At 46.8% G+C, this 14,729-nt stretch overlaps 1 protein-coding gene across 1 annotated transcript in view; it reads right to left on the bottom strand.

Moving 5' to 3' along the window:
- The window catches only part of LOC134936129 (complement C3-like), an 828,079-nt gene that overhangs the window by 640,598 nt on the left and 172,752 nt on the right, over positions 1 to 14,729 (bottom strand). Inside the window, exon 7 of the mRNA XM_063931046.1 lies at positions 2,629 to 2,716. Within this exon, the coding sequence (XP_063787116.1) occupies positions 2,629 to 2,716 (88 nt within the window). The remainder of the gene's footprint in view (positions 1 to 2,628; positions 2,717 to 14,729) is intronic.

Below are 14,729 nucleotides of genomic sequence, written 5' to 3'. Positions count from 1 at the left end.
AACAATACAATTTTTTTTTAAAAAAAACTCATGTCGACATTTTGACCTGTCGACCTTGAGACCCTGTCGACCTAGTTAGTGTCGACCCTCCATACCACATCAGTACATATATCACTGATCACTAGATCACACAGACACCTCCTGTACATATCACTGATCACTAGAACACACAGACACCTCCTGTACACATATAACTGATCACTAGTACACACAGACACCTCCTGTACATATATCACTGATCACTAGTACACACAGACACCTCCTGTACATATATCACTGATCACTAGAACACACAGACACCTCCTGTACACATATAACTGATCACTAGTACACAGACATCTCCTGTACACATATCACTGATCACTAGTACACACAGTCACCTCCTGTACATATATCACTGATCACTAGTACACACAGACACCTCCTGTACATATATCACTGATCACTAGATCACACAGACACCTCCTGTACACATATCACTGATCACTAGGACACACAGTCACCTCCTGTACATATATCACTGATCACTAGTACACACAGACACCTCCTGTACACATATCACTGATCACTAGAACACACAGACACCTCCTGTACATATATTACTGATTACTAGTACACACAGACACCTCCTGTACATATATCACTGATCACTAGTACACACAGTCACCTCCTGTACATATATCACTGATCACTAGTACACACAGACACCTCCTGTACACATATCACTGATCACTAGATCACACAGACACCTCCTGTACATATATCACTGATCACTAGTACACACAGACACCTCCTGTACATATATCACTGATCACTAGTACACACAGACACCTCCTGTACATATATCACTGATCACTAGTACACACAGTCACCTCCTGTACATATATCACTGATCACTAGTACACACAGACACCTCCTGTACATATATCACTGATCACTATATCGCACAGACACCTCCTGTACATATATCACTGATCACTAGATCACACAGACACCTATTGTATGTATGTATATATATATATATATATATATAAATTTCCACGAAAATAGCCGCAGCACACTTCCAAGTCAGTGTATAGGTGCCAGGTCAGATGAATAATACAGTACTGTCCATAAACTAGAGAATCCCACAGGAACCAAGCTCAGGATAGACCAGCACACTATTCAGTCATGAGAAAATCTTTTTATATCAGTAAAGTGCAAAGACTCCAATGCAAACATGCAGCACAAGTATTTTTAGCAGCAAAGTGTGATATGCAATAGTATACTCAACATCCCAACAGCCGTTTCGTATGCCTTCGTCAGGGGAATAATAAGCTCAGCATATTGCAAAAGCACTGCTCGTCCTGCAGTGCAACAGAATAAAGTGGGCTTAGACTCTCCAGGGGGAGTGGCGGTGTGACGCGGCCTGGCACCTTGTGTGCAGGGAGGTGCGGGCACGCCAGTCCTCTGACGTCACGACCGGAGCGCGGCTCACAGCGGCGCGTCCGAATGACGTCTGTCTGTTCCCCACGTGTGGCCGGTGGGGACAGCTGGCAATCGGGTAATTATGCACTGGGTTTAAATAGGCTGCTGGTGTAATGCAGCTTTTGGGCACATGGCACTTTATTCTGTTGCACTTCAGGACGAGCAGTGCTTTGGCAATATGCTGAGCTTATTATTCCCCTGACGAAGGCATACGAAACGGCTGTTGGGATGTTGAGTATACTATTGCATATCACACTTTGCTGCTAAAAATACTTGTGCTGCATGTTTGCATTGGAGTCTTTGCACTTTACTGATATAAAAAGATTTTCTCGTGACTGAATAGTGTGCTGGTCTATCCTGAGCTTGGTTCCTGTGGGATTCTCTAGTTTATGGAAAGTACTATATATATATTATATATATATATATATATATATATATATCACTGATCACTTGAACACAGACACCTCCTCTACATATATCACTGATCACTAGAACACACAGACACCTCCTGTACATATATCACTGATCACTAGTACACACAGACACCTACTGTACATATATCACTGATCACTAGTACACAGACACCTCCAGTACATATATCACTGATCACTAGTACACACAGACACCACCTGTACATATATCATTGATCACTAGTACACACAGACACCTCCTGTACATATATCACTGATCACTAGTACACACAGACACCACCTGTACATATATCATTGATCACTAGGACACACAGACACCTCCTGTACATATATCACTGATCACTAGTACACACAGACACCTCCTGTACATATATCACTGATCACTAGTACACACAGACACCTCCTGTACATATATCACTGATCACTAGTACACACATACACCTCCTGTACATATATCACTGATCACTAGAACACACAGACACCTCCTGTACATATATCACTGATCACTAGTACACACAGACACCTCCTGTACATATATCCTTGATCACTAGTACACACAAATACATCCTGTACATATATCACTGATCACTAGATCACACAGACATCTCCTGTACATATATCACTGATCACTAGTACACACAGACACCTCCTGTATATATATCAGTGATCACCACATCACACAGATAAATTACATTCAAATAATTGTACTACATGAATAATGTTGACTCACTGTGCAGAGATTTTTACTTTTAGTTCTTTATCGTCCAAGTAAAAAACATTTTGAGTTTTTTCAAGCTTAATCTCAAAACTTGGCAGGACTGAGGTAGAGAAAGAAAACGTGATGTTAGTATTATCCTAGTTTTATTTTGGATGATGATTATTAAAAGGCAGCGCTTCAGTTAATTCTTGTATATCAATAAAACAGGATTTTAATACCTACCGGTAAATCCTTTTCTCCTAGTCCGTAGAGGATGCTGGGGTCCACTTCTGTACCATGGGGTATAGACGGTTTCGCAGGAGCCATGGGCACTTTAAGACTTTTCAAGGGTGTGAACTAGCTCCTCCCTCTATGCCCCTCCTCCAGACCTCAGTTATACGAACTGTGCCCAGGGAGACGGACATTTCGAGGAAAGGATTTACTTTATACTAATGGTGAGATTCATACCAGCTCACACCTCAACCATGCCGCACAACATGGCATTCAACATAACACACGCCAACAGGCATGAACCATTTACAGCAACATGCTGAAAACAAATGAAACACAACTTGTGTAACTCTAATGAACAAAACTGCAGGTAAAGTACGCACTGGGTCGGGTGCCCAGCATCCTCTACGGACTAGGAGAAAAGGATTTACCGGTAGGTATTAAAATCCTGTTTTCTCATACATCCTAGAGGATGCTGGGGTCCACTTCAGTACCATGGGGTTATACCAAAGCTCCAGTAAGGGCGGGAGAGTGCGGATGACCCTGCAGCACCGATTGACCAAACTTGAGATCTTCATCGGCCAAAGTGTCAAACTTATAAAATTTAGCAAATGTGTTTGACCCTGACCAAGTAGCTGCTCGGCAAAGTTGTAAAGCCGAGACTTCCCGGGCAGCCGTCCAGGATGAGCCCACTTTTCTAGTAGAATGGGCCTTCACCGACGTCGGTATCGGCAATCCAGCCATAGAGTGAGCGTGCTGAATTGTCCCTCTGATCCAGCGCGCAATAGTCTGCTTTGAAGCAGGACACCCCAATCTTGTTGGGAGCATACAGGACAAACAGAGCCTCTGTTTTCCGAATCCGAGCTGTCCTAGCAACATAAATTTTTAAAGCTCTAACCACATCTAGAGACTTTGACAGTAGCCACTGGCACCACAATAGTTTGGTTTATGTGGAAAGATGAAACCACCTTTGGAAGAAAATGTTGGCGAGTTCTTAACTCCGCCCTATCTTCATGGAAGATCAGGTAAGGGCTCTTGTGAGACAAGGCCCCAAACTCAGACACCCGCCTTGCAGATGCCAAGGCCAAAAATATCACCACTTTCCAAGTGAGAAACTTCAATTTCAAACCAATCCGATTGAAGGAACTGCAACACCACATTAAGGTCCCATGGTGCCACTGGAGGCACAAATGGAGGCTGGATGTGCAGAACCCCTTTCACGAAGGGCTGAACTTCTGGAAAGGAGGCCAATTGTTTTTGAAAGAAAACTGATAAGGCCGAAATCTGAACCTTGATTGACCCCAATCTAAGGCCCGCATCTACACCAGCCTGCAGAAAATGGAGAAAATGTCCCAATTCAAACTCTTCCGTAGGAGCCTTCTTGGCTTCACACCAAGACACATATTTTCTCCAAATACGGTGGTAATGTTTAGACGTTACTCCTTTCCTGGCCTGAATAAGCGTGGAGATGACTTTCTTGGGAATACCCTTTCGGGCTAGGATTCGGTGCTCAATCGCCATGCCGTCAAACGTAGCTTCGGTAAGTCTTGATACACGCACGGCCCCTGCTGTAGCAGGTCCTCGCGAAGAGGAAGAGGCCGAGGATCTTCTATGAGCAACTCCTGAAGATCTGGATACCAAGCTCTCCTTGGCCAGTCTGGGACAATGAAGATTGCTCGTACCGTTGTTCTTCCTATTATCTTGAGAACTTTTGGAATCAGTGGAAGTGGAGGGAAGACATACACCGCCCGAAACACCCACTGGACCACCAGTGCATCCACTGCTATTGCTTGTGGGTCTCTCGACCTGGAACAGTATCTCTGAAGCTTCTTGTTGAGACGAGATGCCATCATGTCTACATGAGGAACTCCCCAAAGACTTGTCACCTCTGCGAAGACTTCTTGGTGGAGGCCCCACTCTCCTGGATGGAGATCGTGTCTGCTGAGGAAGTCTGCTTCACAGTTGTCCACTCCCGGAATGAAAATTGCCGACAGAGCTCTTACATGCCTTTCTGCCCAGAGGAGAATCCTTGTCACCTCTGCCATTGCTGCTCTGCTTTTTGTTCCGCCTTACCTGTTTATGTACGCGACTGCTGTTACATTGTCCGACTGGATCTGTACGGGATGATCTTAAAGAAGATGTACCGCTTGTAGAAGGCCGTTGTAAATGGCTCTCAACTCCAGAACGTTTATGTAAAGGCAGGCTTCCTGACTTGACCATTTTCCTTGGAAGCTTTCCCCCTGAGTGACAGCTCCCCAGCCTCGGAGACTTGCATCCGTGGTTACCAGGACCCTGTCCTGAATCCCGAACCTGCGTCCCTCTAGTAGGTGAGAACTGTGTAGCCACCACAGGAGCGAAATCCTGGCTTTGGACGACAGAATTATCTTCCGGTGCATGTGTAGGTGGGATCCGGACCACTTGTCCAACAGGTCCCACTGGAATACTCTGGCATGGAATCTGCCAAAATGTATGGCCTCGTAGGCCGCTACCATTTTTCCCAACAACCGAATGCATTGATGGATCGACACACTTGTTGGTTTCAATATTTGTTTGACCATTCTCTGGATTTCCAGAGCCTTTTCCACTGGAAGAAATACTCTCTGTACTTCTGTGTCCAGCATCATCCCCAGAAAGGACAATCTTGTCGTCGGTTCCAACTGCGACTTTGGAAAATTCATGATCCAACCGTGTTGTTGGAGCATTGACAGGGAGAGTGTGATGTACTGCAGCAACTGTTCCCTGGATCTCGCTTTTATCAGGAGATCATCTAGATAAGGAATTATATTGACTCCTCTTTAACGAAGGAGGACCATCATTTCCGCCATCACCTTGGTGAACACCCTCGGTGCCGTGGAGAGACCGAAAAGCAACGTCTGGAACTGGTAATGGCAATCCTGTACCGCGAATCTCAGATAAGCCTGGTGAGGAGGATAAATGGGAACATGCAAGTAAGCATTCTTTATGTCTACTGACACCATGAAGTCCCCTTCCTCCAGACTGGAAATCACTACCCTCAGAGATTCCATCTTGAACTTGAACCTTTTCAGGTAGAGATTCAGATTTTCTAGGTTTAAAATGGGTCTGACCGAGCCGTCCGGCTTCGGAACTACAAATAGGCTTGAATAAAACCTTCTCCTTGTTGTGACAATGGTACCAGGACTATGACCTGATCCTGACATAATTTTTGAATTGCCGTTGTCACTGCCTCTCTTCCCGGAAGAGAAGCTGGCAAGGTCGATTTGAAAAATCGGCATGGGGGGGACGTCTTGAAACTCCAATTTGTACCCCTGGGACACTATTTGTAAAACCCATGGGTCCAGGCCAGATTGAATCCAACTTTGACTGAACAGTTTCAGACGCGCCCCCACCCGAGCAGACTCCCGCAAGGGAGCCCCAACGTTATGCTGCAGATTTAGCAGAAGCAGGGGTTGACTTCTGCTCCTGGGAACCTGGAGACGCTGCAGACGTCTTTCCTTTTCCCCTTCCCCTACCTGCAAAGAAGGGGGAACCTTTGGCCTTTTTGTATTTGTTGGGCCGAAAGGACTGCATGTGAGAGTGATGTGTCTTTTTCGCCGGTGCAGGAGCATAAGGCAAGAATGTCGACTTACCTGCGGTAGCCGCCGAGACTAACGCATCCAGCCCATCACCAAATAATGCCTCACCTTTATACGGGAGAGCCTCCATATTTCTTTTGGAATCTGCATCAGCATTCCACTGGCGAATCCACAACGCCCTCCGAGCCGATACTGCCATGGTAGCGGCTGTTGAACCCATGAGTCCAATATCTTTCATAGCTTCTAGCATGTATGCAGCAGCGTCTTTGATATGACCTAACTTAGGAGTATTTTCGATAGCACGACTCCCCCACGCGCAAGCAATGGTGGGTCTGAGCAGCATACCATTGGCCACATAAATAGATTTTAACGTAGTCTCCATTTTGCGGTCTGCCGGTTCCTTTAGTGAAGCCGTCCCAGGTGCAGGGAGAATCACCTTTTTTTTTTCTTTTTTTTTTAACCTTGACATAGCACTGTCTAACACTGGGGGTGATTCCCATCTTTTCCTGTCCTCTAATGGGAAAGGATAAGCAACCTGAATCCTTTAGGGAACATGACATTTCTTTTCAGGATTTACCCAAACTCCCTCAAAAAGAGTATTTAGCTTGAGGGAAGGAGGGAAAGTTACCTTACATTTCTTTTCCTTATAGAAATAAGCCTTCTCCTGAGGTACAGTAGGGGCTTCTGTAACTTTAAGACCTCCTTTAAAACAACAATCATATATTGTACGCTTTTTGACAATTTGGGATCTATCCCCCTGGAATCACTATCGTCGACACAGGAATCAGAGTCCGTGTCGGTATCAGTATGTACAATGTTTGCAATTTCTTATGTGACCCAGAGGGGTCGCCTGCGGATGAAAGGCAGAACTATGAAAAATCACATCTTCCACTGATTTTCTGCAGCTTTCTGCATGAGACTCAGACTTATCTAATCTCCTACTGATATGATTCACACTATTTTGTATTTCTTTCACCCATTCAGGCTCGTGGTGTGCCGGCAGCGCCACCACAATACAACTCTGTGTCCCTAAAATGGCTCCTTCAGAGGAAGGACTCCCTGTCTCAGACATGTCACACACGTGCACAAACACACCACAGACACTCGGGACTTATAGGGGACAGACCCACAGTAAAATCTGTCAGAAGGACACAGATAGGAGCAGCCAGTTCACAAACCCAGCGCCAGTAACACAATGCCTGTGAAACATAAAATGCCCAATGAAATGCAGCGCTTTTTTATAATGTCAATACACAATATAAAGCACCAATTTCACTGTGCCCCCCCCCCCTGTTTTGCACCCTGATACTTGTATTCAGTAGTGTAGGAGGACCAGCGTTTTCTCTGTAGCCTGAGGAGAGAGAGAAAATGGCGCTGAGCAGTGTGCTGGCTGACTGAGGAGGAAGCTCCGCCCCCCGTAATGGCGCGTTTCTCCTCAGTATTTCTGAGGTAAATTTTTATACTGGCGCGGGTAGGACTGTGCCTTGGCATCTTATGCCCCTTTTCAGCCAGTTTTATAAAGTATCATGCTGCCCAGGGGAGCCCCCCCCCCCCCCGCACCCTGCAGTGCCTGTGTATGTGTGGGCAACATGGCGCGCTGCGCTCCCGCCAGCCGCGCTGTACCTTTAGCCGTCACCTTGATTGAAGATCTGTCTAACACTCACCTGTCTTCTGACTTCTGGCTCTGTGAGGGGGGTGACGGCGTGCTGTGGGAGTGAGCATCTAGGCACGGCTAGCGTTCAGTTCCCTTCAGGAGCTAATGGTGTCCTGTCAGCCAGTAGCAGAGCCATGAAACTCTTCAGGAAGTTGGTTCCTACTTCTGTTCCCTCAGTCCCACGAAGCAGGGAGACTGTTGCCAGCAGTCCTCCTTGAAAATAAAAACCTAACATAAGTCTTTCCAGAGAAACTCAGTAGAGCTCCCCTTGAGTGCATCCAGTCTGCCTGGGCACATTTCTAAAACTGCAGTCTGGAGGAGGAGCATAGAGGGAGGAGCCAGTTCACACCCTTAAAAAGTCTTAAAGTGCCCATGGCTCCTGCGGAACCGTCTATACCCCAAGGTACTGAAGTGGACCCCAGCATCCTCTAGGACGTATGAGAAAGTAACAGACAATGTGCTTGTAGCAGCAATTTGAAAGGTGATAACTTATCAATCATCAATGATAATAGTGACGTATTTATAATGGGTGCAGTGTGTGTGTGTGTGTGTGTGTGTGTGTGTGTATGTGTGTGTGTTGCAAATGGGGCCCTGAGTCCAGGAGTGGCCCACACCGCACACGCTGCACCCATTTTTGGAACACTTACCCCTCCAGAGTCCCGTGCCGATGTCAGCAGCGCTGTTAAAACTCTGTGAAAATGGCACAGCGGCTACTTTCACGGAGATCTGCGCATGAGCAGTAGAGTCTGAGCCTTCCAGTGCTCAGACTCTCAGTGCTGCCTGCAAATAGGAGGGGGCCCGAACGGATGAGGCTGCACACGGGCCTCCTCCTCTCTTATACAGATTATTAAATAAAAACTTCTAGTTATTCAAGGTAGATGGAGAAAGGTCACTGGATTGGTGATTCTCATTTGTACAGACAGATCATTCTTATCTCACTAACAAATCTTTTAAAAACTAAGGGGTCTATTTATCACCATCCGTAACTGATGATGCAGATGACAGGTGATAAACTCGAGCAAACTCGCACTTCGATAATTGAGTACATTACATGAATGTATCAATTATCGCATGCAGAGACCGAGCTTTTCGTAAAAAACACCCTGATGTCCTACTGCGCTAGTGCCACCGCCGACAAAAAGCCCCCTCTACCCCGGATTTTATACTTACCTGTCCGGGTGCTTCTTCTGTGCTGTGACTCCCGGTGCTGTAAAGTGAGCTGCCGCTTTGCAGCGTCACTTTACTGCATAGGGGTCACAACGCAGCATATGTAGGACCCGGCGCCCGGCAGCGCTCACCGGAGCACCGATCCTCGGCTCCCCGGTCGGGTAAGTATGTTTTTTATTTTATTTATTTATTTTTTTACACTGTGATCAGCTTGGGCGTCCATCGGACGCACGGAGCTGATCACTGAAGCTGGGTCCCTGCACAGCTTTCTCTGCCATGGTATGGGTCATTAGGTCCACCACACTTAGGTCAACAGTCATTAGGTCGACCACTATTGGTCAACATGCATTAGGTCGACATGGTCACTAGGTCGACGTGGAAAAAGGTTGACATGAGTTTTTGTTTTTTTCGGTGTTGTTTTCTTCGGAAAGTGACGGGGAACCCCAATTACTACACCGTGTCCCCTCGCGCAGGTTACTATTCCCAATCGTAGTCCACGTGGATCGTAAAATATGAAAAAGTTCAATAAGTGAAAAAAAGTGAAAAACTCATGTCGACCTTTTTCCACGTCGACCTTGTTCATGTCAACCTAGCAACCAATAGTGGTCGACCTAATGACTGTCATCCTAAGTGTGGTCGACCTAATGACATTATCCCCTCTGCCAGGGGCAGAGTAAGCTGGGCAAAGGGCTGTACATCGCAGTGCTGCCCTGTGAATTCACCTGAGCTGGCAAAATGATCACAGGGCAGCACTGCAGTGTTTATTTTTAATTTTTTTTGTAAAGTTGCCATCATAAATTTGCCAAAATTTCCCATTATAAGTATGGGGAATGTGATGTGTGTTACTAAAAGAATGACACTTAAAGGCTTTGGAGCGGTTTTTCATGAAAACTGCTCCAAATTAATCAACTCCAAATTAACTGCTCCAATGAATACATTGGAGCATATATATATATATATATATATATATATAATAAGATTTTAAACCTACCGGTAAATCTTTTTCTCCTAGTCTGGGGACTCCGTAAGGACCATGGGGTATAGACGGGCTCCGCAGGAGACATGGGCACTCTAAGACTTTAGATGGGTGTGAACTGGCTCCTCCCTCTATGCCCCTCCTCCAGACCTCAGTTATAGAACTGTGCCCAGAGGAGATGGACAGTACGAGGAAAGGATTTTTGTTAATCTAAGGGCGAGATACATACCAGCCCACACGATACACACCTTACAACATGGTATATACTAAACCAGTTAACAGCATGAACAAAACAGCATCAGCCAGAGACTGATCACAACTGTAACATAACCCTTATGTAAGCAACAACTATATACAAGCCTTGCAGAATTTGTCCGCACTGGGACGGGCGCCCAGCATCCTCTACGGACTAGGAGAAAAAGATTTACTGGTAGGTTTAAAATCTTATTTTCTCTTACGTTCTAGAGGATGCTGGGGACTCCGTAAGGACCATGGGGTTTATACCAAAGCTCCAGACCGGGCGGGAGAGTGCGGATGACTCTGCAGCACCGATTGAGCAAACATGAGGTCCTCATCAGCCAGGGTGTCACGATCCGGGTATCTGGACGCCATTTCTTACCCATCAGATGCCTCCTAAGGCTGGCTCAGCGCTCCAGGACCGGATCCCATCTGTTATCCTGATGTGTACATTCCTGTATCCTCTCCTGTCACTCTGGGACGCTGTCACAGTAAACGCCATATTACACCTGGCATGGCGTCTCCCGCGGCCTCCGCCGCCGTCCCTGAACTTCTGCATGCAGAGTGTCTGAGTGGCGATTACGTCAGCCGCGGCCTCCGCTGTGTCCGCGTGGTTGGATGTGCATCTGTCAGCCTGGCGCCTCCTGTCTCCGGTGGCCGGCGCCGCCATTACTGTTTTCATTACCACATGGAATACAAACCAAACTTCCCTCCAAGTGTCTGCATGGGCGCAGCCATCTTGGATTCTGTCAGCTGATCATTTCCACCAATCTGTTCTCAGTATTGATAATCTGCATAATTGCCTAGCCAATCCCTTCCTTGCTGCAGGTATAAATACACTGTGCCTGAGCAAGGAAGGCGTCAGTGCTTTGGTTGTCAAACCTAGTTCCTGTTTGTCTCTCTCCTGTGATTGTCTTCCAGGTTCCAGCTCCTGTCTCAAGACTTCCACCATAGAGACCCGCACCAGCATTCCACCTGCGGTGTAGCCTGACTCTCCAATCTATTGTGGATTCATCTGTTTCCAGCTACAACATTACCTGCTTCCAGCTCAGCTTCCAGCAGAGTACAGCTTCTCTTAAAGGGCCGGTGTCCTTTCTACACTTTACCACTCTCCACCGGTATTATTATTTCTCCGCTCTCAAGTTCTACATTTCAGTTCATATTTCATCGCTCCCAAGTTCATTTATTATTTAACTGGTTCCAGCCAGTATCCACTCCGTGCTAACAACAGTCTGGTTCCAGCCAGTATCCACAGCAGCCATTTTATCTTCAGCAACCCAGCTTTTCCTGGAACACCAGCTGGCACAATCCTGGGTTATCTCCATTGCTACAGTCGGGCCTGGTAAGGACTTTCCATCTAGAAGATTATAAGAACTATCTCACACTACCAGTGCCCTGTGGCTCCTGCCATCCTGTAGTACCCAGGAACTGTATTTATTCTTTGCTGACTTTTACGTTTTCTTTTACTGCTGCTGTGTTGCGGAGTTGTCATAATAAACATCATTGACTTTTATCCAAGTTGTCGTGGTCACGCCTTTGGGCAGTTATTATTCATGTTACTTACATGTCCAGGGGTCTGATACAACCTCCCAGGTTCCGGTACATCTCAGCCCCTACAACTGAGGCTGCCTCCCGTCAGCTCAGGCCCTCAGTTGTGACAGTAAGCACTGACCTAATGAATCCAGCCGGAGACCAGGATCAAGAGGCCAGGCCGATGCAAGAACTGGCAGCCCGACTAGAACATCAGGAGGCTGCACAGGGCCACATCATCCGCTGTCTCCAGGATCTCTCTACTCGGCTGGATGGGATTCAGACAACTCTCCGTGGATCAGGCGCGTCTGGTGCGTCAACCACAGGGACTCCAGCTATAACCCCACCCACCTTACCCATTTCTGCTCCACGTCTTCATCTTCCAACGCCAGCAAAATTTGACGGATCTCCAAGATTCTGCAGGGAATTTCTCAACCAGTGTGAGATTCAGTTTGAGCTACAACCTGGCAATTTTCCCAGTGACCGTACAAAAATTGCCTACATTATTTCTCTTCTCAGTGGCTCAGCCCTTGATTGGGCATCACCGTTATGGGAGAGGTCCGACACCCTTCTATCTTCCTACACTGCCTTCGTGTCAACATTCAGGCGCATCTTCGACGAGCCAGGCCGGGTAACCTCAGCTTCATCCGAGATTCTCCGTTTACGCCAGGGGTCACGTACTGTAGGACAATATCTGATACAGTTCCAGATCCTGGCATCCGAACTGGCATGGAACGACGAGGCCCTGTATGCTGCATTCTGGCATGGCTTATCTGAGCGTATTAAAGATGAGTTAGCTACCAGAGACTTACCTTCTAAGTTAGATGAGCTAATCTCACTCTGCACGAAAGTTGATTTACGTTTCAGAGAGAGAGCAACTGAGCGTGGAAGATCATCTGCTCCAAAATCTTCTGCTCCTCCTCCTCGTCAACTGTCACCATCTAAAGATGAGCCCATGCAACTTGGCCGTTCCCGTTTAACTCCTGCTGAGCGCCGAAGACGTCTCTCCGAGTCTCTCTGTCTCTATTGTGCAGCTCCGTCTCACACCATTAATGCCTGTCCCAAACGTCCGGGAAACTCCAAATCCTAGCTCGCCAAGGAGAGGGCCGGCTAGGAGTAATGATCTCCTCTCCATCTCCTCAAGATTGTAATCTCCCAGTCTCGCTTCAAGTTGCTCAATGTTATCGGAACGTCATTGCCCTCCTTGATTCCGGAGCAGCTGGGAACTTTATTACCGAAGCCTATGTTAAACGGTGGTCCCTACCCACCGAGAGACTTCCTTCGTCCATTTCTTTAACTGCCGTGGATGGCAGCAAAATTTTTGATGCAGTTATTTCTTTAAGGACTCTACCAGTTCGTCTGAGAGTGGGAGTTCTTCATTCCGAACTTATTTCTTTTTTAGTGATTCCAAGAGCCACACATCCTGTGGTCCTGGGCCTTCCATGGCTCCGTCTTCACAATCCTACAATTGATTGGACGACTACGCAAATCCTGGCATGGGGTTCCTCCTGTGCTGAGACATGTTTGTTTAAAGTATTGCCTGTCTGTTCTTCCTCCCCCAGGTCGTCTGATGTTCCACCTCCTCTATATCAAGATTTCACGGATGTGTTCAGTAAAGCTTCTGCTGATATCCTTCCTCCTCATAGAGAATGGGACTGCCCGATTGATCTCGTTCCAGGGAAGGTTCCACCTCGAGGCCGAACTTATCCGTTGTCTCTGCCTGAGACGCATTCTATGGAGGAATATATTAAAGAGAACCTAGCAAAGGGGTTCATTCGACCTTCTTCTTCTCCAGCCGGCGCAGACTTCTTTTTTGTAAAAAAGAAAGATGGTGGTCTGCGGCCGTGCATCGATTACAGAGGTTTGAACGACATTACCATCAAGAACCGTTATCCTTTACCCCTGATTACTGAGCTCTTTGACAGAGTTAGCGGAGCTACCATCTTTACAAAGCTGGACTTGAGAGGTGCATACAATCTCATCCGTATCCGTGAGGGTGACGAGTGGAAGACCGCCTTTAACACCCGTGACGGATATTATGAGTACCTCGTCATGCCCTTCGGATTGAGCAATGCTCCAGCTGTCTTCCTGCATTTTGTCAATGAGATCTTCAGAGACATTCTATACCGTCATGTCGTGGTCTATCTAGACGATATCCTAATTTTTGCCAACGATTTAGAGGAACATCGTTTTTGGGTTAAAGAGGTTCTGTCCCGTCTCCGTGTCAATCATCTCTATTGCAAATTAGAAAAATGCATCTTTGAAGTCAAGTCCATTCCGTTTCTAGGGTACATTGTGTCCGGTTCCGGACTAGAGATGGATCCTGAGAAACTACAAGCAATCCAAAATTGGCCGGTACCCTTAACCCTCAAAGGGGTCCAGAGGTTCTTAGGGTTCGCCAACTATTACCGAAAGTTTATACGAGACTTTTCCACCATTGTGGCGCCTATTACTGCTTTCACTAAGAAGGGTGCTAACCCGTCCAAGTGGTCTGAAGAAGCCATGCAAGCATTTCATCTTTTAAAACAAAGGTTCATCTCTGCGCCTGTTCTGAAACAGCCTGACATCGACTCTCCTTTCATCTTAGAGGTGGATGCCTCCTCCGTTGGAGTAGGAGCGGTGTTATCTCAGAGGGCTAAAGATGGCCATTTACACCCTTGCAGTTTCTTCTCCCGGAAGTTCTCCCCAGCTGAGCGCAACTATGCCATTGGCGACCAGGAGTTGCTAGCCATCAAGCTCGCTCTAGAAGAGTGGAGGTATCTGTTGGAGGGAGCTTCTCATTCAA

Source organism: Pseudophryne corroboree, chromosome 6 (genome assembly GCF_028390025.1).
Source record: "Pseudophryne corroboree isolate aPseCor3 chromosome 6, aPseCor3.hap2, whole genome shotgun sequence".
In the NCBI taxonomy this organism is placed as follows: domain Eukaryota; kingdom Metazoa; phylum Chordata; class Amphibia; order Anura; family Myobatrachidae; genus Pseudophryne; species Pseudophryne corroboree.
The sequence above is the reverse complement of the archived record's forward strand: the minus strand, read 5'-3'. Positions and strand labels throughout refer to the sequence as shown.